This window comes from Filicampus tigris, chromosome 7 (assembly GCF_054856515.1).
Source record: "Filicampus tigris isolate MCC_2025a chromosome 7, RoL_Ftig_1.0, whole genome shotgun sequence".
NCBI lineage: Eukaryota > Metazoa > Chordata > Actinopteri > Syngnathiformes > Syngnathidae > Filicampus > Filicampus tigris.
In genome coordinates, this window is record NC_141223.1 from 7,139,433 (window position 1) to 7,163,784 (window position 24,352).

The following is a 24,352-nucleotide window of genomic DNA, read 5'->3' on the forward strand; positions in this document are numbered from 1 at the left end:
ACTATGCTTACAATTATATCAGTTGTCCAACTAATACGGAGTCCCTAAACATGGAGGTACAGTATTCCGTGTAAAATATCTATAGGCCTAATTCTAAATTATAGATGGCACATTTTTGTGAAAACTCTTAAAATCGTGCCACTTTTCAATCACATCTTGATTTGCTTATTATACTTGCGGACGTAAGGTCACTGCACAGTGGTCCACGCAACTGTACAGGAGATGCCATTTTTAAATCTTACTTTGTATAGCCGTACAATATGGAGGTCTGATGTAGTAATACAGTGGCCACCCAGAGTTTAAAGGATGGATGGCCTTCCTGTGCCTGTTTGACTGGAAACAGGTGTGTGTCATCTGAAGATGAAGGTCTCACCGATAAACATTATTGGAGTACATCTGCAGCCTGTCACAACACAGGCTGAGCTGGAGCAGCCCCCCGTCCATCCATCACCAACACCAGAGGGAGAATGTGTGGTGATTTCCATCCGCCACTGCTGGGTTGTTCCCCCATCAGTCACCCTCGGGATGCTGGGATGCGTGCACATTCGGCCCAGGCACCTGCCTGCCTCTGCCAGACCGCAACCACCTTTAACCGCTAGCAAAGGGAATGCTCCAGTGCACTTGAAAAATGTCGTATCTCTCCTTTCTCTCGCAAATTCATTGCACACAACGCTGCACACGATTGAAAGACAATTCAAAAGAGGTGTTCACAATTTTCCTTTTTTTTTTTTATTATTACTTGGTTCATTGATCAACATATAGCCATCAATGAGACTTTCACTCAGGACATATAATACAATGCAAAGACACGCTGAACTCTAGTGAATACATTCTACCACAATATAGCACCACCAACATGGCGACTTGCCAGCAGGCAGGGAAAACAGAACACTGGTATAAGTCACCCATGACACCCAAATAAATTTTCTTGTTAAAATTATGTTTTTTTTCATTTTTTAAGACAATATCAATGCTTAAGGTGGTTCAGAACAAATATTTACACCAGTCAATGTTATCATTTACAATAAGTAACAATCTTTACCAGCTGGTAACCCAATTAACACATTCGAGTTTGTGCCTGCATTATTTTTGATCTACCACTCTACCACTACAACAAGGAAGCCTCTAATGTGTTCAGAATGCCCACAGTTTCATTTAGAAATTCAAAACAATTACAACAAATGAATAAAGATATCCTACATATTTCAATCCAATAAACAAAGGCAATCAGATACTGAAAAGTACTTGCAGGAAATAAAATCATCTGAATCTAGATCGATTTTTTCAAGCAGACTATACACCTACTTTAAAAATGTATCTGGATACAGATGATTTTATTTTGTGAAACTACTTGACAAAATAAAATTGAGTAAATTCAACCATTTTTTCAGTGTACTATACATACTATACATCCACTTAAAAATGTATCTAAATCCAGATGATTCTATTGTGTGCAGTAGTGATTGACAAATGAAGCTTTATGAAGCACTTGTGAAAATGTTGGACTCCTCTAGATGGCAGTCTTGGTTTTAAAGATGCAGTGGAAATGTAATAAATTTCCCTTGTACTAGTCTTCATTTTTAACCCATGAGCACCATCTAGAGGAGTTAAAATATCACAAGTGCTTCATGAAGCTTCATTTCCCCATCACTAGTGAGGAGCAACTTAACAAAATAAAAGTGGGTAAATTATATACAATTTTTTTGCAGTGTAAATCTGACTCCATAAATGCTGCATGTCCTGGAATTATTACATCATGCACAGAGTTGTGGGGAGCCAATCATAGCTGATTGGGTAAAAGGAGGGGTCCAGTCTGGACAGATGGCCAAACAATCACAGGGCTTCAAAATGTATTCATTCGATTACTTTCCACTTTGATTAAGCATACATTAAGCTACCCCCCTTATAATGGCTTATCAAGATAAACAGAGCAATTAAATGGGAACAATTTGTGGTACTCTGAGGCCGGCTCACAGGTCAAGTTGATTGGTTGATAGTCTTGAGCTCCAGGCTCAGTGATGGAACACCACTTTCTGATAGACGAGTCACACAATTCCAGATCACGTTATGACCCGTGTGAAGCTTCCAAGAGCCAGCCAAGCCCTGTGTTTTAATCTTGGCGTTTATACAGTTTTACTGCCCACTCTTCCCTTTCTCTGGGACACTGAAAAGTTCAGCTGTCCTTGTGGTTGGTGAAGCAGCGCTGAAAGAGATAAGAAATCGGAAAAAAACAAATCGAAAATCAAAAACAAATGTTCTTTGAGGATGTAAAATGAAGACAGACCCAAGTCTGACTCCATGCTGGGTGCGCATTAAAATAACCGTCAGGAGCAATAAGCAGTTATTGAAAGAGACAGAGTGAGCCAGGGAGGGTCGGTGTGTGTGTGCTGGTGGTGTGTGTGTATGTGCTACCTTCACCACAGGTGGGCCCCAGCCAGGTGAGTGGGCACTGACAGCGTCCAGTCACCGCATCACAGCGGCCCCCATGAGAACACTGGCAAGATAGAGAGCAGTCTGGGCCAAATCGGTCCCCACTACAGTCTGAGACAGAGCAGACAGAACGATGGATGTGAATGATGGAGGAAAAGTTGTTCTTTATTCTAGACACGGTTGTTCGGTATTCTAGACACGTACGAATAAAGAAGATTTTCTGAATGTCTTCTTTGCTTTATCAGTCAATGTACCTTTTTCACACCTCTGTCCAGTCCTTCCTGGAGAACAGAGGCAACGTCCAGTGGATGGGTCACATGAGCCACCTGAACAGTCACATGACCTTTCACACTTTTCGCCAAACTTGCCAGCGTCACAACCTGAGCAGCAAAAAAAAGAAAAGCCAAAAAAACCTCTTTATTTCTTCAGACACAATGTCCTTACTCACACACATATGCGCTAGTGATGGACAAATGAAGCTTCATGAAGCCCTTAAGATCAATCTTGACTCCTCTAGATGGTGCCTGGCTCAACAGCTCCCCAAAACCTAAGGTCGTCTTTGGAATTAACATTGTAAACCTGAAGTTTCCCAGAAATTTAACACCTACAAAATAATTCATATCTCAGCCCCTGCAGCTGACAGAAACATAATTTCCAAATAATTAGAGTGCTTATACATGTGGCTTTCACATAGGCCCAAGTTTATTAATCGTTACTGTTTCAATCGAAGATGTAAAAATAAAGTGACAGTGCAAGAGAAGCACTATTTTTTTTTTTGTGAGACTTGTTCCAAACAATATGAGCCAGAAGGTACGTACATGCAAAAGCAGAACGACTCCAGCATCATAATGCACGTCATCACTTACACTAGTTATGTTAAATTACAATTACACTTTATTGTTTTACTATCAACGGTGTTTAACTTTAAAAAAAAATATTTTGGATGGTTAAGAAAGTCAAAAAAGTGAGGCATAACTTTTCACATCACAACCTCATCATTTGTAAACAAAACTGAGTGCTTTTTTGTTTTGGTGTTTTACTATTAACAATTATGTTTTAATTTCACAATTCATTTTTGTTAATAAAGTTATTATGATGGTGACAGCAAATTGGAGCTCGACAAGCGTCCCAGAAGAGATTTTCCTCGGCGGTTCCACCGTAAATGCAAACACCTGACAGTGTAAATGTAGTAGTAGTGGCAATAACCACAAATGTATCGTCATGAGAAAGAAGTTTTCTTTTCTTTCTTTTTTTTTTTAACTGGTATGTGAGATTTCAATTACACATTTTGTTACTCAACACAAACACACAGGTAGAGCCAGCAATGTTTTTATGCTGGTTGTCCCTCCTGCTGTGACTGAAGTGGCCATTTAAATGCTCACACCGTGTGTGAGATCCTAGCAAGCAGGCAGGAGGGCTCAAAGATGGAAGTGGGACGCATTAAGCAGTGGGGAAACACATGTCTGTCATCAAATAACCAGTCCGTCTAGTCTCCCACCTTTCTCCGGGCTTGTCTGCCCACAGACATTTTAGAACTGTTCTCTTCATGCATGCTCACATCTGCCCATGCAGCATTACAAGTGGGAACCCAGTGGCTATACACTGGTAATCGTAGACATAGGTGGTATTTCTTTAAAGCACATGAAAAATTCATTCAGGCGAATAAAAATACTCTATTTTGAATTACAGAGTAAGAAAGCACTGTGTGCTCGCACGTATAGTTTTACTTAATACGTCTGAAAGGGAGTAGAAAGATGTATGAATTATTTATTCAGAAACTTTTCCACGCTTCAAAATATTACGAGTTGTCAGCTGGCTTTCTAAATATCAAAGAAAATAACAGTGCAGAATCGCCATTCATCACTGAATATGAATTTCATCATCCACCGTTGACGATTGCTTTTACTTAAGCCATTCTGACTTTGTTGTCACAATGTTGCGACCATTGTTTGTTTCTGTTTAGGCATTAAATAATGGCTTTCGTTGAGCTTTTCTGTAGGTAAATCCCATTTGCTTTTGGTGGTTTCTTACAGTTCGGTCACAGACGTTGTCTCCAGTTTCCTCCCATTTGTTCCTCATTTGTTTTGCTCCGCATTTTCATTGCAAAATTGCGTGATGATTTACCTTTGTTTCAATTGACATCTCTTGTGTCGGAGCCATGATTCATGTCAGTCAACTTGGTGCAACAGCTCTCCAACGTGCGATCGCTCCTGTTTTAACTGCAGACCAAAGAACAGATCTAATCTGATGCAGGTGTTAGTTTTGTGAATGGAAATTTACAGGGTGATTCCATATTTTTTCCCCTCAAAATTGGGTGATTCCATAATTTTTTCACTCTGCTTGGCCTTAACAATTAACTGTTACTGATGACCATTTTTTTTTTCTTGATTTCTATTAGTGTTTCTTAAAGCCAGAAAATTGCCAGTTGGAATGACTTTAGTTTTGTGTCATGTCTATGATCTGCTTTTTTTCTACAAAATTAAACAATTGGATGAATATCCTCCGAGATGAGTAAATCTATCATTTTTGCCAGCACTCTCTTATACAGGCCAGGCATTTAACACTAACTAAAACAGCATTTCTAACACACATTATCTTGCAAACCCAATAAAATGACATTGGTTATTAAAAAATAATTAAATAGTGGCACCTTTAATTGTTTAATTTCTAAATGCTTAATGCCAAACCTTACTCAATACATGAGTATAGTACCTCTAATGAGATTACCAAATAACATGAATTCAGTTTTACCCAGATCCCTCTATCCATCCGTTCTTTGTAGAAGTTGCCTTCATTAAGGTTGAATATTTTTGGAATGTGGGAGGAAACTGGAGTATCCGAAGACAACTCAAGCGAGCATATGGTGAATGTGCAGACTCCACATTGGAAGGCCGGGCCAAGATTTGAACCCAGAGCCTCTCGACTGTGTGGCAGAAGGGCTAACCACTCCAGATTTAATGATAATTCTTTTCTTTCAAACATTTCTTTTTTGGCATTCCTTGAAAATCTCTAGCTACTCTGCTAAATTCGGTCATCTGCACTAATTGCAATGATTTTGTACAAAAGCATCAGAGAGGAAATTATTCTCGGGTCTTCGTAATTAATTTTCAAAGTCCAGTAAACAATGTTTTTTAATTGAAATGATCTGAGTTCCATATAGTCATCGACATTGCTTTCAATGTACAAGAACAAATTCTTTCAGTCTGTGTTATAGTTATTCTAAACTTACAGATGAAGTCATCATACCAATTGACTGAGTACTAAAACTCAAGATCCTCAATATTTTTGATTGAGTTCCCATGGAGTGTTCTAGTAAGCGCAAAAGCAAGACTGGAAGAGACAGGTATGCTCCGTATCGACGCTTTTGTAGATATTAATTGTGGTTGCACAATTTTGTTTTGATGAACGTTTGACTTTGGTTTTGGACTCCCTTGGGAGTCTATTTAAAATATAGATCATCCATTTCTTTACTGATATACTGCATATGAGTCACTAAATGTTGCAGTAGTCCTTTGACATCAAACAAGTACTCACGGCTTTGGCACTGAGGCCCGTAGTAGCCTGGAGGACACACACATTCTCCTGTCATGTGATCACAGGTCTGCCCGGCTTTACAGTCACATGTAAGGGCACAGTTTTTGCCAAAATATCCAAGTGGGCATCCTAGAAATGCAATATATTGTATATTACTTTACCAAGAACATTTTTTTTCAGAGTTTAGCTGAGAAAATCACATTTACAACTAAGTTGATAATGGAAAAAACAAGCAGAAGTGTGGTTGCATACTATGTTGACAGGAGTGGCCGTAGTACCCAGTTGTACAGTTGCAGGTGCCAATGAAGCGGTCACATCTACCACCATTGAAGCAAGAACAGTCTTGAGAACAACTATCACCATATTTTCCCTGTGAACAGGCTACACACAGAAATGGATGACAAAACGCATTATTGGCATTCATTCATATATTTTTTAGCCGTGATACAGTGTGAACATACAATGCATGGACATTCAATATATTACGAATGATACAATTGCAATTAATGCATCTGATGCCATTTTGTATTTTGATTTCAAGCGGGCCCATGTTCCAATGTAGCATGAAATACAATCATGGAATAATGATGTTGTTGTTGTAATGATGATGTTTGACTTGGTGTAAAATTTAGAGTGTCTATTAGGGCTGCACAATATATCAAAAAAATATTGTGACTGTGATATTGGCCCGTGCAATAGGTGCGTATCGCAAAAATGTGTAATAAGTTTCAGGGGGAATCGTATGCTTTTATCAGACTTTGACAAAACCTTTAATGTATTTCTTTCATTAGATAATACATGTTATATATCGCTATTGCAACATTCAACAACCATATCACATATCACGTGCTTTTCCAATATCGTGCAGCCCTAGTGTCTATTGTAACTCTAACCTGTATCACAGTTTGGTCCGGTCCAGCCAAGGCCACATTTGCATTTACCATCCTTAGGATCACATTGACCACCATTTTGACATACACATTTGTGTCGGCACTGCAGGCCATAACGCCCCCTAGGACAGACTGGAGAAATATTGAGAAATTGTCAGGACAATGCAACAGCGATCCTGTGTCTGGGTGTGAACCCCCTCCCCCCCCGACCGCAGACAGCTTTATGCTACAAAATTGTCAGATGAGACGGACACATGACAACTCCTTTTGTTGGAATGCCCAGAGAAGCGGCACATCCATTTTTCCACCAAGCACACGGGCAACAGTCTACCAGAATAGGTTCCTCGGAGGCAGTCAAAACAAGGACAATAAAAGGACACCAGAACAATACAACAATCAGAAGATGGAACTTTTCAACAATAATTATAACTGTATCAGAACAACACGACAACTTTAATGACACTCTTTGACTGCAGTTCTCTACCAAGGCCTAACAAGCGTAAACACGCTTGTATGACTCATTTGATCAAAAATATCATGACATGTTGGCCGATAATGTTCCATGATACACAACATGTGCAAAAGAGATCACAAATTGACTTATTGTCTTACATGACTTGCAATAGATAACTATTTCACGGACACCAGGACAAGCAACAAAAATCAGAAGACAGTAGAACAATGCACCAACAATCAGAGGACAACATAAAGCCCTTCTGCAAGCACTCAGAGACAAACCCATTTATGTTTATTTAATCAACAAGTCATTAAAGAGAGGGAAAATAGTCACATTTGGCACTGATATAAAGAATAATCATGTTTCTCTGGGCAATTTAGTTAGAGAAAACAAAAAGGAAGATGTCTTTGATTTCCATGTGTATTTATTTGCTCCCTTGCCAAATCCAGTGACATGGAACACAGAAAACGAGCTACTTATAGGTCTCTGTAAACATTCAACAAGAGACATTTAAAAGTTGGTGAATACACATGTGCAAGAGGATAAAGAAGTGAGTACTGAGTGCATCCTGGGCTGGAAAACCCCGTTTACAATTGCTCAAATGCTGATAAACCAGATTGCATTCTGTTTCCCAGGAAAACAGTCGGTAATCATTAGAGGCCCAACACTAGAATGTGTTACTTAAAGTGTTTACTGAAGAGACTGATAAAATATCCAAGTTCAAGGTCCGACAAAAATCCAATTAGACTGACATTTTCTGTGAGGCAGACTCTCAGTCTTTTATACATTTATGCATTACTAAAACTATTTATTTTTAAAATGGACCAAATTCAATTTGGCCTCATGTCTTTTAACTGACTTGTCCCAGATACTGTTTAGACATACAACATTTCAGACATAAAATTAGGTTTAATCTGGTCTTTGCAGCGTCTAATTATGTAGAAGTACAAAAAAGGTAATGTGAGGATTCATCATTAAAAATCTCTTTGGTCATTAGTGATGGATTTCAGTACCTTGACAGGACTGGCCCATTGTCCCAGTTGCACAAATACATCTTCCATTTGTTGGGTGGCACTGCCCGTCTTCTCCACAAGAACACAATTTAGCACAGTCTTTGCCGTAGTACCCACTTGGGCAGCCTGCAGGGAGGAAAGGATCAATTAGTCATATGGTAACGTGAAAAATTAATCGTCAAATATTTTTTTCAGTGCAGTCATCATCCGCAAATATTTGGTCATTATTTCATATTTTGGAAGCATAGAGCGGGGAGCAATTATGGTTCCACAGACACGGTTACTCTGTCACCTGTCCTCTGTGGCTTAATTTGAGTCATTGTTTTTATTTAGATGATGCGAGGAGGAAGTCTGCATTGTGACTTGTCTGTATTGCTTGTCCTTGTGCAGAAGCAAGAATACAGTGCTCAAGCCTTCCTCTTACACTCATGTATACTGTAGACCAGGAAATGACCGTACCTGAGCAACTCCCCCACAGAAAAGGACAGGCGGTATAGAAAATGGATAAAAAGTGTAGACAAATAGATAAAGCGTAGAAAGGAAGGTGTTAAGGTAACAAACGTACGTGAGCTGCAGTCCGCTCCAATGAAGCCTGGAGGACAGTGGCAAGTCCCCATTCTGAAGTCACAGCGGCCACCATTGAGACAGCCGCATCGAGACTTGCAGTTTGGTCCATAAGTGCCTGAACGACATCCTGACGCGATACAGCCAAAAAAGAATACATGGAAGGAAGCCTATCAAGTCAGGAGTGGTATATGTGTTGAGTACCATAAAATGGGCTCAGACAGATATATGGTTAAAAATATGGCCTGTGACTGAAGGACCATAGGTTAATTCTCCCAATGCAAGGCCATAAAAAGCTATGGAATCCTTGAGCATTGCATTTCAATAGTCAAACACAAATAAAGTGGTCTTAAAAGTGTACTCACGTAACTCACAACTTGTCCCGTAGTAACCAGGTAAACAACTACAGTTCCCCGAAACGGGATGGCACTGCTGATGGTCTCCTGAACACTGGCAGGGCTGACTACAGTTGCTCCCAAACATGCCAGCTGGACAAGCTAACATAATACAACAAATATATATCACCATTTAGCAAAAACCCAAGAGAAACATGATTACTATATTAATCAATAAAACAACATACACTGGGTATAAAAAGTGTATACGTAAGCCCCTGTGCAAATTTAGATGAAAAAGGTTGAACATTTTTAGCTATAATTCCAAAGGTGCTCATTTTTACGTCCCCGTTCATGAGACTTTTTTCCCCCTCCAATTGAGTCGTACAACGTATAGGTCAGATTAATGGTGGAAAAGGTTTTTGAATTATAAATATTGGTCTCATATTTTACACCGCATAACATTGAATTTGAACAGAGGTGTGTAGACTTTTTTATCCATTATCCATTATACAATGTGTATTCAGTAGTGATGTGAAAATGAAGCTTCATCAAGCACTTGTGATATTTTTTACTTTTCTAGATAGTGCTCTTGGTTTAAAGACTGGTGCAAGGGAAATACAATTTCCGCTGCATGTTTATGTCAAGAGTTGCATCTAGAGGAGTTAAAAATGGTCACAAGTGATTCACGAGGCTTCATTTGTCCATTGTTAGTATTCAGTAGATATATTTCTGCAAGTCAAATAAGTTAAAACGTATAATTAGTAGATATTATTAGATACCTCGGGCAGCATTCAAATCCAACTGAGCTGCAATAGTCACATCCTTGTTGTATTTTAGAATCGTTCCATGCAGATGCACATATATACAAAACTGTTCCAAAAAATGTAACCTGCAATAGTTTTGATAAGCTTCTCATTGACCTTGAATGGAATATTTGTCTCATTTTTCAAAGGAAACACTTTGTATTTATTTTGAGAGAGTGTGACCAAGATTTAAAAAAAACATCCTAAGTGTACTCACACAACATCCAGTCATTTAAAAAGTGCAAAAGCAACAAAGAGGACTTCCAAATATCATGTGGTGTGTAGCAACAATAGCAAAAAAGTCTCTCTCACCCGCCTCACTTTACTGTGTGAACATATAGACTTTCAATATCAACGCAAAACTCATCAACAATTTCTGGTGCCCAAACCCAGATTGGGAACACTTGGTAACATTTTTTCACACACCCATTCATGCATTTCTGCCAATAACAAGAATAAATGCAATCCCGCGACCATCAGTCATAGTGCATGAATCTGTGAACTGAACATGTTTGTGGGTGAGATCGCCGCACTCAGTCAGGCAGCAGCAGGCAGCGTGGGGAACAGATAAGAAAGGACTCCAGACTAAAGAGGCAATTACGGAGCTGTCATTATGCATGTCTGCCTTCCAAAAGCCCTTATCCGCTGCTGAGGAGACAAAAACAATGCCTTCTGTTTTACTTGGCAACTGGTGTGTAACATTTATCAGATGTCTGGGGAGTATGTGAGGAGAGGAAAGGAGCAGAGGTGGTGTCGGGGGTGGGTTGGTACGTAAATGGTATGGACCACATGATGAAATATTGCATAAAGCAAAGTAACTGTGAGCATTTGCTGATGGTGTTGGCAAAGGAATACATAAAATAGTTCCCAGGTTTATAATGTAAAAGCATTTTAGTTGGTAATACAATAATGATATTAAAAACACATAGCAGATTGCACTGTTTTCTGAGTTTGGTTTGATGTTTTCAAGCTGAGCCGTGATTGGTCGTTATCTGAGCCCTGAGCAACTGTGATGCCATTTCCAGTTGACAGCAAGTGGCAAAATGGTCCTAAGGACATATCGGTGAAGTTATGGAAGCATCTTGGAGAGGTGTCTGTAAAACCTTTGACCAGGTTGTTTAATATAATTCTAGAGGGTGAGAAGATGACACTATAAGCACACTATAATGCTGAAAATATACAGGATATTGTAAATATGAAAAAAGACACACAATTAAAGTGGTATTAATTAAACAATAAACACATTAATGATCCTAAAGCTGCTTACTTTGTACTGTAATGTACTCATATGTGTCACAGCTATGTGATGTCACATAATGAGGTGCATCCATTTGTCCCTTCAATGCACTTTTCGAGATATGAATTCACGGTTTGGGACCACTATTTTTTGGGGGGGGGGGGGGGGGGGGGAAATAATCAAAACTATTAAGACAAAAAAATGAGAAGTAATAAAAACTGTTTTTACACATTTCACATAAATGTACTTTGTCAGAGAATACCTTGATTAAACCAAATTTGCTCCAGGGTGTTGGCTCCTTTCTCTAAACCAACCCTATTCCTAAAATGTTATTGCTAATGTCTCATTCTTGTGATAATTGAGTTTAAAGAGAGGATGTTCAGCAGTGAGGACCTCCCTCACACCCCATTTTAATTATGTGGCTTACATTACCGAGAATGGCATGAGGTCCTGCCCAGCCTGCGATGCATTGGCAGGCTCCTGTGATGTGGTGGCAGCGGGCACCATTCCTGCACTCACACATCTGGCCACAGTCAAGACCGTAAAACTGTCAGGACACACTATGGGTTGAGTTTAAACATAAAAGAGAAATGGCAACTTCACAGAAAATAAAGAAAGTTTTTTGTTTTTTTATTTGTCAATCCCTTGTCTCATTTGGCTCTTCTGCTACTTGTCTTCACTGTCTTACCACCGTGTGAAAATGGCTAAATCAAATGTCAATGTTAATTAAGCATTAGCGTTTAAGTGAGTTCATGTCACAGACGTGTGGTGAATCTGGGCACATCAAAGTCACCAGCAGCTCCGAGGCTATTCCCTTTTAGGGGCAAGAGACACACCATAATTTCAGCACCTGCTGAGTCTGCAGGCCCCATCAATGCACGACTAAACAGAACCAGGTTCCTGTGCCCACTTACACCTACATGACGGTCTGATGCTTGTTGAAAGCGTCTTTTTCTCATTGTCAAACCAAGAGACAGCGATTGTTCAAGAGTGAAGTTGGTTGACACAACAGTTTGGTCAATCATAGTCCAGGGGTGCCCAAACTTTTTGCAGGGAGGGCCAAATTTGGTGAGGTGAAAGTTGCTTCAATTTTTCACGGCATTTGTCGTGGTTTGCATGTTTCGTCTGGTAGTGACTCTTGATAATGAATTTCTTGAAAACAGCCACAGTCTCTTAGCGCAGACACAGTTGTTTTTTTTATTGCAGTGAAAAAATTTTCCTTGTGTTCCTTTGTCTGTCTCTCGTTAAATTATTGAGTCCACCTGTGCTTGTCATCCCGGTGCCTTGTGTTAGCCAACCAGCTTCCTCCTACCCTCTGTGTCTTGTCCAGGTGTTCCTCGTTGTATCGTCAACTTTAGTTGCCCGCTTTCTTTCAGTCCTTGTTGGTTCATTTGTCTTGTCTTGTCAAAGTCAAGTAACGTCCAGTCCTAGTGTTTGTTTAACTTGTTTTGGTCCGTGTTGGTTTTTTTGGACTTCAACAATTTTTGCTTTGACATTATCCCAGCACCTTGTTTGCCTTTTGTTTTAAATTAAATACTTTACATTGCACACCATTGTGCCTCCTGCGTTTGGGTCCTCCTCCACGAAAACCTGACACATTCTTTTTCTTCGCTATAGTCTCTCTTTCAGAAATGGTGTGGGAAGGGCCACACAAAAGGTTACGCAGTAGGGTGTTCACTCTGAGACCTAACACGACTTTGAGAGTGGCGTTTGCGGAAAGCAAGGAGCGTATTTCCAAAAGCACCCAACAGGTATGCTGCCACCTGGTGGTGAAATATAAAACACCTTTTTTTTTTTGCCTGTATTTGATACTGTGGTAAACACTAGTGACGGGCCACTCATTATTAACTTTAGGCCTGAGGCTGCGGGCTGGTAGAAGTTTGAACAAGGGCCACATCTGGCCCTGGGCCAGACTTTGGATATGCCTGACATAGTATACAGGCCGGTCTGCCTCTACTTTTAAACAGCCGTCCGTCGGCAAGTCCGACTAAACTTCCACTCGCATTACCTCCCGCCCCGGGCTACCGTCAGTGTTTCAAAAACGATAAAAAAAAATAATAATAATTTTCAAAAGACATCCTCCCTGCTACCCCCACGCGGCACATGTGACGAACACACACACATATATATGTGTGTGTGTGTATGTATATATATATATATATATATATATATATATATATATATATATATATATATATATATACATATACATATACACACACACACACACACACACACAATTATATTGTATTGGAAAAGTTGGAGAAAGAGGAGGTTTTGGAAAGAATCTGAACCAATTATCTCAGCGTTGAGCAGTTCTTCAATAGACGACCTCTTCTATCCATAATTGAAACAGTGGACCATGTAACCAAAGGAAGCCACAAATTGGGGCACACCAGAAATGTTGAGTTTTGGTGGTTTCATATACTCAGGGTGTTCCTTTTGGTTTTTACATTTCCTCCTTCCTCTGATGCTGTCCACTCCTACTTTAAACCCGCAGCCTCGGTGTGAGTGAAGTACACATCCCTGCAGGCATGCCCATCAGTGTGTTCCCACGCTGACAGCATGACGTCTTGGAGTGCATCTGCTGTGGTTCGGCTGTGATGTCGTTAAAGCTGTCCCGATGACGATGCTGTCATCATAAATGAGCTCTTAGGTTACACCGTTTCAAAAGTACTTGTTATTGTATGGAGTTTACTGTGACTGAAGTTTGTGGTACCATGGCTATGCGCCTGCCTTTTGGCAGATGCAGTCTTGTTTAGGAGAGCCTGTTCTCACAAGAATTTGGTTCAAAGGGTAATGCACACTAATGAGATCCACTCTTTTGGCATTACTTAAACATGCTCTGTTTTTATTGACCAGTTAGGTTAAAATAATGTTTCTTAATCCAAATTGGCTCTGAAATCATGGCATAAAACTGTTTTTGTGGCAACATTTTCAGCATAGCTGAGTATTTGCACTAGTTTTCCTCTTATATTGCTTAAAAATAGATCAGTTCAAATTTAAAATAGTGCTTAGCTGCACAAGATGCTACAGAGGCTAAAACAGATCCAATCGAATCCTGATGCTTAAGATCCCCTTCAACAAGGCACTGCAATCCCCTCAATATGCTAAAAAAATTTTAAATGCAGGAGGAGGAAAATTTAAATGAAGCTGCAGTGCCTCAAATCTATAGGGTCCATTGATGTACAGTATGTAACTTACATGTATTAATGTGGTCTGGTTTCTCGTTTATTCATACCAAGAGAGGATGACTAGTTTTCATATTAACCACAGAAGCCTGTGCAGAGTCTGCTGTTACTTGTTAGTTTAGAACCATCCCACTTCCTCTCTCAAAGTTTATAGGTAGGCACAGAAGAACTTCTCCACAACGACTACCACACACACTGTGTCATCACCGAAAGACTCCCTCTCTGGGCTAAATGAGCTCTTTAAGACGGGAGGATTATTTCCAGATCCCTGCTTGTGTAAGAAAGAGTGCTGTCAGCCCATAAAGCAGGTCCACACAGGACCACACAGTCGGGAAGAGGGGTCCACAGAAATAGAACAGAAAGAGAGAGAACAGAATAAAACGTCCTGGTGTCATTTAAGGTTGATACACTGAAGACAACAATGACATTGAGCCAGCGTGAGAGTGGACCAATTCTATTTACCACAAACACAAACTGCTTTGAATTGGACATCAAAGTTGCAACAGTTAGGACCAATGTCAGTACAACAGCCTGTTTCCACTGAAAACAAAGGCTCAGTGAAAAAAATGTTTCTGCCATTGTAACAAGCTTTCCGAGTCATGTACTCTTTGTCATGAATCTCATTATTGAATCATGCGTGTGAACTAAAATATCCCACTGAAAGGAAAGGCCATATCTTTCTATTTTGATTCTAGGAAAGCAAATACCCAATGAGATCTGGTCGGTCTCACAGCGCGGGCCTTTTTCTGATTTCTCCTGAAGGGAGAGGCCCGGCAGACTGAGAAACTGAACACCTCTGCTTGAGGGGAAAGGGCCTACAGAAAACAGAACCTAGACAAACTGATAGGCCTATTTCCACAGTAAGGTCCAATCAGAGTGACGTGAATCATTACAATGTTATGACTAGGGACAAGAGGCTCTGCTCTAATGGCGCATGGTCATGATTTTAGGAGGATCAATATCTACCGCTGAAGTGGTATGAAGCGCTGGGCCTCATGGTACATTTACAGTAAAGGTTAGTCAGAAGACCATCATTTGAACAACTCTATCCAATTGTTAAGACAGTTCGAATAATGGCACCAACCTGCCTGATTTCCCTCTGGAATGGATGACAAAATAAATTACAAGTAATGAATAATAATACGCATAATCAATACACATTGTATTGTGGAATTTGTGTGGTTTTGAAATTGTTTTGCCACTGACAAAACAAAGTGGACGTGATGCTAATTTGGGTTGTTTTGTATTCCATTTGAGTCGTGAAACATGAAAACTAAACCCGCAGCGCCCTCTGCTGGAATAAAAAATATTACTGTTACTTGCCAACTGTTTTTAGAGTGCACTGAACCAACATCACTCTTCTTACAGCACCCCTTTTGTTACTACTCTTATACATAATTTCACAATAATCCCATCAGATGAAGATGGGTAAAATTAACATAGAAATGTCCCTATTAATGATGTAATCCAATATGATCAACTCCATCAAACAACCCCGCCGCCACTCCAACACACACACAGAGTGCCCAAGTATCCAGGGGAACAGATGCAAGATGATATGGTCATAAAAGGCTTTTGACATTGTTTGCACATTCTTGCCCATAGATGTCATTCACACATTCCATGAATAGCAGAAAATGTCAAATATGCAAAGTAATAAGCTCAGGTATATGGAAATAAAGAATAGAAAAGTAGTGAATGAACCTTAATGGAAAAGCTGTTATGACTAAATACAAACACATGGTGGCAGCAGTTGCTACCTAAACCTCATAATGCACTGTAGTGATCAGCACGTGTAACTTCTAAAAGGAACTTACTTACTTTCTTCACATTTGGGTCCAGTATAGCCGAGCTCACATATACAGTGACCAGTGAGGGGGTCACAGCCCAGAGAGCTGTTTTGGCACTGGCATTTATTGATGCATCCTTGACCCCACGAACCAGATTCACATGCTGCAGAAGTTAAAAAAAACACACGTAGAGGTTTTAATATGTCAATAATGGCTAAGGATTGAACTTTTTTTTACCCAAACTAAATACTGAGATCTTTACTGCAATCAAGAAACTGTACCAAGATGTTCTTAAATTGACACATTTTAATTATGTCTATCTATATTTGTACTATTTATACTCTTAATTGAAATTCATGTTCTGCATTGAGTTGCTTTTGTAAATTGTGTCACCAAGGCCGAGTTGTTCAAAGGATATCCAAACGGTGTTTGTATAATGGATTCGATCAATTATAGGAAATGTGCTGTTGAAAACCAATACAAGAGCTCATGCTGTAGCAGCTTTAAGAGTCGGTTTAGGAGAATACGAAACCACAGTTTCAGGTGACACAATATTAGCTTGTGCATATGAGCTTAGCTTACTGTTGTGGCTGGTTAATGAATAACTTTGCTCTCAGATTTTATTCAGCAGCACAGAGACAAAAGAAACATAGTGTACATACAGTGCAGCATTTGATTAAAAAAAAAAAATAGAGTGTTGACCTTTCTATGAAGATGTATTCTAGTGGTCGAACACGGTATGGAAATAACACTGGCCAGACTTGCATTCCACAAAATAAATACAGTTAACGCACCAAACGAAACTTTATAGCCTTTCCTTCTCAATCACTTTTCAAACCCATGGGCACATATACAAGCATTTAGGTATGCAAACATTAAGCACACTTGTGGACACATGCGTAAGCAAAATACACATTCTCCCACAGTCAAAGTCTTGTCGCAGGTATTACAGTACTCCTTGATTATGAATCAAAAACACATGGAGGCGCCGTATGGTAATGACCCTGCTCCAGCAATTTTACAGTTTTTTTATTTTATCCAACTTTCGAGCCAAATGTTCAAAGCTAAAACAAAGATCATGTTTCTTTTTTTTTCTTTTTCTTTTTTTTTTACAATTGTGACACCGTTTGCGTTGCATTTGCGAGAAATATGATGAAGTTTGTTGTCTTACCCAGCTGACAACTCTCCCCATGAAGGCCTGCAGGACATTGCTGGCTGCACACCCCAGTCTTGGGGTCACACAACCCTCTATTTGGACAGTCACAAGGCTGTGCACAACCTGCTCCAAAGAAGCCCGGCTCACATTCTACAGTGGGACACACATACATACACAGGGGATAATATTTTGCAGTTTCTTAAAGCAGAAGTCAACCCCATTATTTTTTTCAAGAATATCTTCTATGCAGGCCCACTTGTTGAAACAAGGCATTCTGAGAAATGGTGCATTTGTGGAATAAGAGTTAATCCACCCGTTTTTAGCCATCTCCGGGGGCGGCCATTTTGTCACTTCTGTCGACTGAAATGACAGTGCTCAGGGCTCAGGTAGCGATCAATCACAGATCACCTGTTTTCTGAAGGTGAGCCATGATTGGTCGTTATCTGAGCCCTGAGCATTTGTGATGTCATTTTCAGAAGTGACAAAATGGCCGCCCCCTGAGATGTCTAAAAACGGGTGGATATTGTTGCTTAACTCATATTCCACAAACGTAATATTAATCAGAATGCCGTGTTTCAGGTAGTGGGCCTGCATAGAACATATTTTTGAACATAATATGTTTGGGTTGACTTCCTATGCCATTTTGGAGCAGTATACTATCTCAGTCACAAAGCTTTCTTTCTCTTTCGTCTCATACTGCGACTGAAGCTCTACTACTGCAAATAATGTGGATCTTTTTGACACTTCACAATTGAAAAGGTGATAAAGTAATGTGCTGGAATTCAGGTAATCGACATGTAAAAGTTAATCATGTAAATCTAATGAAGCATGCCTCCAGCATAGAAGGTATTGCTGCTGTGGCCTAACAAAATAATGACATATTGAGAACAGTTTTCCTGTGAAGGGATTATACCTTTCTCACATTGTGAGCCGTGGTATGCAGGCTTACAGATACAGCTCCCCATCTTGGGGTCACAGCCAGTGGAATGTTCTCGAACACAGTCACATTCCTTTGAACAGCCAGGGCCGCGCGTCCACCGAGGACAAGCTGAGGAGCAGAAGACAAGAAAATGTCAAATGTTGGTTTGGAGGATTTCAAGCGTCATCGATCTTCTCACAACGGTGTTTATCAACAAATCTGTAATTATTGATTTCTTGCATGATTTTATCTTGCTCTTGTGTTGCTTGGATGGTTTCAGCCCAAGCTTCATGCTTAACCTTAAATATGACATTAAACTGTAACTGATTCTTAGCAATGGTAGTCAACTTTATTTCAAGTCTAGAGCCACTTGAGGTCCAATATTTGCTTGCATCCAGTGAAAAAGCTGCAAATGTATACATTCCATTCTGGACACATGTTTGTGTTTTATTCATTTTAAGTTCAATGTGCTCTAGGGGAAAATGACCCCACCCACACACAAAACTAACATCTTAGCTATTCTCCCAAAGCAGTCTTGTAATACAAATACGTCCTTAAAGTATTTTAGAATGTTCACGTATCTGGGTAAAGGTTGGTCAGGAGTAAAATCTATGCTAAAGGTTGGTTAAAGGTTGCATGGAGGCACCTTTCCGAAGCATTTTTAGAATTCGTACAAGCTTTCCTCCAAGTACTTTGAGGTCATGTCGCTTGGATAGGAAAGGAAAGGAAGGTTCCTAAGAAAAAACTGAATCCGATGGGGCCTGTTCACTCTCGGGCTTCTCTTTCCAACCCGAAGCCAGAAGATGCCAGCATCACATGATGGGCAGGCTAACTTCACTCATTGGCCAGCAAACCAACCTTTACCTACTACACCACTGAAGTAAATAAAATAATAACACAATCAAAATTTGAACCAGTCTCTTTTCAAATACTCTTAAGTCAATATTTAAAATTACTATTGACACTTATGTACAGCAACTGTCAGCTAGTCAAAAATGTTTTTTACAATAATATGTTCTATGCGACTTCACTAGTCTAAACATGGCATTCTGATTAATATTGTGTTTGTGGAATATGAGTTAAGCAGCAAATCCCATCCGTTTTTACCTATCTCAGGGGGCGGCCAGTTTGTCACTTCTGTCGACTGAAAATGACATCACAGTTGCCCAGGGCTCAGGTAACGACCAATCATGGCTCACCTGTGTTCTGAAGCTGAGCCGCGATTGGTCGTTATCTAAGCCTTAAGCAACAGTGATGTCATTTTCAGTCGACAGAAGTGACAAAATGGCCGCCCCCTGAGATAGCTAAAAACGGATGGGATTTTGGTATTTGAGATGGACAAAAATGGGTCGATTTTGCTGCTTAAAGAAGAAGTCAACGCAAACATTTTTTTTTTCCAGAATACGTTCTATGTGGGTCCACCAGTTGAAACAGGGCATTCTGATAAATATTGCGTTTGTGGGATAAGTGTTAATCCATTCGTTTTTAGCCATCTCCGTGGGCGGCCATTTTGTCTTCTTTCAACTGAAAATGACATCACGACTGCTCACAACGACCAATCACGATTCAGAAAACAGCTCACCATTGCATTTTGCTGCTTAACTTATATTCCACAAACGCAAAATTAATCAGAATGTTTCAACTAGTGGGCCTGCTGGGAGCATATTCTTGAAAAAATATGCTTGGGTTGTCTTCCGCTTTAACTGATATTGCACAAATGCATTATTAATCAGAATGACATTTTTCGACTAGTGGGGCTGCATAGAACATATTATTGTAAAGACAATTTCTGGGTTGACTTCCACCCTAAGAAACGTCTACTACTATAATATACTACTACTACTCACTCAAGTATTGCTTTCAGGAACTTTATACAAGACAGGCCCCAAAGTTAGACCTTTGCAATAAAGTACAATAGATCAGTTAATGTGTTTTATACTAAACAGAAATGTACTGTATTACTAATTTCTACTAGGTTGTAATTACACACTTGAATTGGGACAAGGCTGTCTTTCTGCAGATATTGATTAAAATGTGTGGAAATAAAAGACAGATGCAACAGAATGTTAAATATGCATTGAAACATCCATTTTCATTCTTAGGATTGTGAAATGTACATGCAATCTGCCAAGACCGTCCCAATGCAGCAGCAAAAACTCCACTCCACCCTTGTTCTGCTTGACAGAGGCTTTGTGTGAGGTGCAGCTGGAGTCTCTGGTTACACCCTCTCCACCCTCCAAATGTCGCGCTGCAGGATGGAGCAGGCAGCTGTGGGAATCTGACAATATTTCTCAAGCACATTCTTCCACCATTCCGTTTGGTGCTTGCAGAGTGAGCCACTTTCATACCGAACAAAGAACTCCGGAGAAAGAAGTCTTCACAATGTCGAATCGGGGACTTAGAGGCGATCCTAAAACACTCGGGGGTGTCCACATGGTGACAGAGGAGCTAAGGAATCTTTACTACAAAAGACTGCTGCCGATAGAGAAGTACTATTCCTTCCATCACTATCACTCTCCGAGCTACGAGGATGCAGACTTTGACAACAAACCGATGGTGCTGGTGATGGGTCAGTACTCAACAGGAAAGACAACTTTTATAAGGTAACGCTCGGGATGCTGATGCGGTTAAACAGTATTCAACTCAATATATACAGAAAAGCACGTCGCAATGCCATCTCTCGTTTCAGATATCTAATCGAGCAAGACTTTCTGGGTGGCAGAGTGGGGCCGGAACCAACCACTGACTGCTTCACAGCCCTGATGTACGGCGAGGTGGAGGGAATCATACCAGGGAATGCCCTCACCATGGATCCCCAAAAACCATTTCGCAACCTTGACCCTTTTGGGAATACTTTTCTAAACAGGTGATGGGAAGCAAGAGAGGAGATGGAGGAGGGGTGCCGAATTTGTGTTCATAAAATGGACATTTAACTGTGTTAACAATAAATACTGCCAGGGGCAGTTGTGTGGTTATTGTGTAAATGCTGAGAGGTCAAGCAATTAATATCCATGATATTCTGCAAAAAAACGTAACCATTTTAACAGCCTAATTGCACTTTTACTCAATGGACCTACACAAAAAGAATTTGCAAGCAAAACATGTATTGGATATATATGCAAATATTACTTTTTCCCTGAGAAGATCCAAATCCTTTCCCCAGTGACCACATAAGGGCACCATATACTCTCATCGTATACATATATATATTTTTTTTTAATAAAAAGCCAATATGCTGCAATATTCACTTGGTATCCAGGGATTGATATGATATACACTCATTTACTTAACTCTTTGGACTTTTCACTTAGCAACAGCATCTCTGAGCATTCACATGCATTTCTAGTGGTAAAAATGTATAATCATTTATATGCAGATTTCAGTGTGTGCAGATGCCCAATCAGGTCCTGGAGAGTATCAGTATCATCGATACACCAGGCATCTTAACTGCAGCGAGGAAAAAACTAAGCAGAGGTGAGTTCAGATCCCAAATATTGGCTTCATTGTACAAATGAATACCTACATATCCAGTTTTTATCAAATTTTTAGTAAAAGCAGATGAGGCAAAGCAGGAATGTGAATGATGCAATACTTTAAAATGTTCATTTGATTTGTGACCGCAGAAGAGGAGGACAATTTGACAGAGTTGGAAGGAGATTAGCAGAAAGTACCAAAGCAGCCTCTGCTTTACTTTCTTGACAAATCCATCTGTGGGTGTAACTGAAATAGCTTGCAGATAAGGGCCTCTGGGATATATTACATGTTTCTCACTGTTCCTTGAGGCGCAGGGGCAGACCCCATTAGCATGGACGTTAATCAAAACCCTATGTTCCTGCTCCTAAGGCTACGACTTCCCAGCAGTGCTGCGCTGGTTTGCCGAGCGCGTGGATCGGATCATCCTGCTGTTCGACGCACACAAGCTGGAGTTTTCGGATGAGCTCACTCGGGCCTTTGGGGCTCTGTTTGGCTACGAGGACAAGTTACGTGTGGTTCTGAACAAGGCTGACAGGGTGGACTCGCAGCAGCTCATGAGAGTATATGGTGCCCTCATGTGGTCACTGGGGAAAGTGTTTAAAACCCCTGAAATTTTGCGAGTTTACATTGGATCCTTTTGGTCAGAGCCAAGGCACATGTGTGACCACTACCAGCTGATAGACTTGGAGGAGGAGGATCTGTTGGCCGACATAAGAAACCTCCCACGCAACGCTGCTGTGAGAAAACTGAATGACTTGGTGAAGAGAGCCCGACTCGTGAGGGTAAAATATCTGACAGTGAACGCATTTAATGATGCTCAGTCAGAGTTGATATTGTTTTAGTTAATATATGCTTTGTGGTTCTCTCAGGCTCACGCACACATCATTGGCTATTTGAAGCAGGAGATGCCAACTATTTTTTGCAAAGAGAGCAAGAAGCACAATCTGATCTACCAGCTTCCGGTCATTTTCACCAAGATCCAGCAGCAACACAGAGTTCCAGCGGGAGATTTCCCCGACTGCACCAAGATGCAGGTCACACTCAAATGCTGTAATAATAGAGCTTAACAGAGGCTAACCACTTTTGGAATGGCTAGCTAATGTCCCATTCATGACCTTGACATAAGCTTAAACCTAACCCAAAGCCGGTCAGCTATGAAATGCATTTGGAATATTTGCTGCTGAACAAAAGGTTTGGCCACAACACATGAAAATATACTCAGCCTCAAAGGGGAAGACAACCCAAACATAGTTTTTTCAAGAATATGTTCTATGCTGGCGCACTAGTTGAATGAAACAAGGAATTCTGATAAATATTGCATTTGTGGATAAGAGTTAATCCATCCATTTTTAGCCATCTCTGGGGGGGGGCATTTTGTAATGACAATCATGGCTCAGCTTTAGAAAACGCCTGAGCCGTGATTGGTCGTTACCTGAGCCCTGAGCAACTGTGATGTCATTTTCAGTCGTTAGAACTGACAAAATGGCCGCCCCCTGAGATGTCTAAAAACGGGTGGATATTGTTGCTTAACTCATATTCCACAAACAATATATTAATCAGAATGCCGTGTTTCAGATACTATACTTTTTTTGTAACACTGTATGCTTAGTGATATCCCAAATTTTCATGAGTGCATGTAGGATATGATCCGAAACGATATTATCATTATTAAAAAAAATATTAGATAACATAATCTAGGCTACTCCAACCATTGAACATTTACAATTTTGCTTTTTCAGGAGCAACTTCTGAGTCAAAACTTCTCAAAGTTCAAGAAACTGAAACCAAGTCTGATGGCTACCCTGGACAAACTCCTAAACACTGACATAGCTAAGCTGTTTCCCCTACTTCAGCAACAAGAACTTATACATAAATCCCTCCCTGGAGTTCTAGATGGTGAGTTCCTGGGAACGTTCAGGCGAGAGCATTATAAGAAGCATCCTTTCAAGGAAGTCAAAGACAGCGACGACAGTGAACGAGATTCGATTGAGTGGATAGTGGAGAGGCACAAGCCAAAGTACGATGAGATCTTCTACAACCTCAGCCCAAATGAAGGCAAACTTAGTGGAGCCAAAGTCAAAGAATGGATGACGACAACACTTCTGCCAAGTTCTGTTCTTGCCCATATCTGGAGGCTGTCAGATATCGATGCAGATGGTATGTTGGACAATGAGGAGTTTGCATTGGCTGTCCATCTTATTGAAGGAAAACTGGAGGGCCATTGGCTCCCACGTGAGCTGCCCTCTCACCTGTTACCTCCTTCAAAACGACTACAAATAAATGATGAAGGATCTAAATAACGCGTGCAGTATGGATCTATAAATAAGTACATTATTTGTATATATTGTTAAAAAAAAAAAGCATACACTAACAGTAATAGTTTTGTTCACTTTGAGCAATACATACAGAATCCTGAATGCATTTTATATGACACAGTTGTAATATTGTTGTATTAATGCTATAAATAAAAGATGACTTTAATAGTATTGTAATATTTGATTGCTTCCTGTGAGCTGCAGCACGAAAAGTCGGCGCTATAAAATGAAATTGGTACTC

General features: G+C 40.2%; 2 protein-coding genes across 3 annotated transcripts in view; one reads left to right on the forward strand and one right to left on the reverse strand.

Annotated features, from left to right (window-relative positions):
• Positions 1–788: 788 nt before the first annotated feature.
• egfem1 (EGF-like and EMI domain containing 1) overlaps positions 789–24,352 on the reverse strand; it is a 46,070-nt gene continuing 22,506 nt past the window's right edge. For both annotated transcript variants that reach the window (XM_086036157.1, XM_086036158.1), the window contains 12 exons: positions 18,317–18,451; positions 17,419–17,553; positions 16,279–16,410; positions 9,254–9,385; positions 8,890–9,018; positions 8,325–8,450; positions 6,858–6,986; positions 6,217–6,345; positions 5,965–6,093; positions 2,685–2,810; positions 2,413–2,541; positions 789–2,203 (listed from right to left, as the gene is read on the reverse strand). In XM_086036157.1, coding sequence (XP_085892283.1) covers positions 2,124–2,203; positions 2,413–2,541; positions 2,685–2,810; positions 5,965–6,093; positions 6,217–6,345; positions 6,858–6,986; positions 8,325–8,450; positions 8,890–9,018; positions 9,254–9,385; positions 16,279–16,410; positions 17,419–17,553; positions 18,317–18,451 — 1,511 coding nt within the window. In that variant the 3' untranslated portion in view covers positions 789–2,123. The remainder of the gene's footprint in view (positions 2,204–2,412; positions 2,542–2,684; positions 2,811–5,964; positions 6,094–6,216; positions 6,346–6,857; positions 6,987–8,324; positions 8,451–8,889; positions 9,019–9,253; positions 9,386–16,278; positions 16,411–17,418; positions 17,554–18,316; positions 18,452–24,352) is intronic.
• On the forward strand, positions 12,910–24,282 carry LOC147144599 (EH domain-containing protein 2-like). Its single transcript, XM_086036159.1, has 7 exons — positions 12,910–13,017; positions 20,508–20,925; positions 21,012–21,188; positions 21,699–21,796; positions 22,166–22,578; positions 22,666–22,830; positions 23,536–24,282. The coding sequence occupies exons 2-7, from the start codon at positions 20,705–20,707 to the stop codon at positions 24,094–24,096; spliced, it is 1,635 nt and encodes a 544-aa protein (XP_085892285.1). The 5' UTR covers positions 12,910–13,017; positions 20,508–20,704; the 3' UTR covers positions 24,097–24,282.

Coding starts and splice junctions, on each gene's coding strand:
- LOC147144599 (XM_086036159.1), top strand. CDS start 20,705: ATGTCGAATCGGGGACTTAGAGGCGATCCTAAAACACTCGGGGGTGTC. Junction 22,579..22,665: donor AGAGAGCCCGACTCGTGAGG/GTAAAATATCTG, acceptor TGGTTCTCTCAG/GCTCACGCACACATCATTGG. Junction 22,831..23,535: donor CCGACTGCACCAAGATGCAG/GTCACACTCAAA, acceptor TTGCTTTTTCAG/GAGCAACTTCTGAGTCAAAA.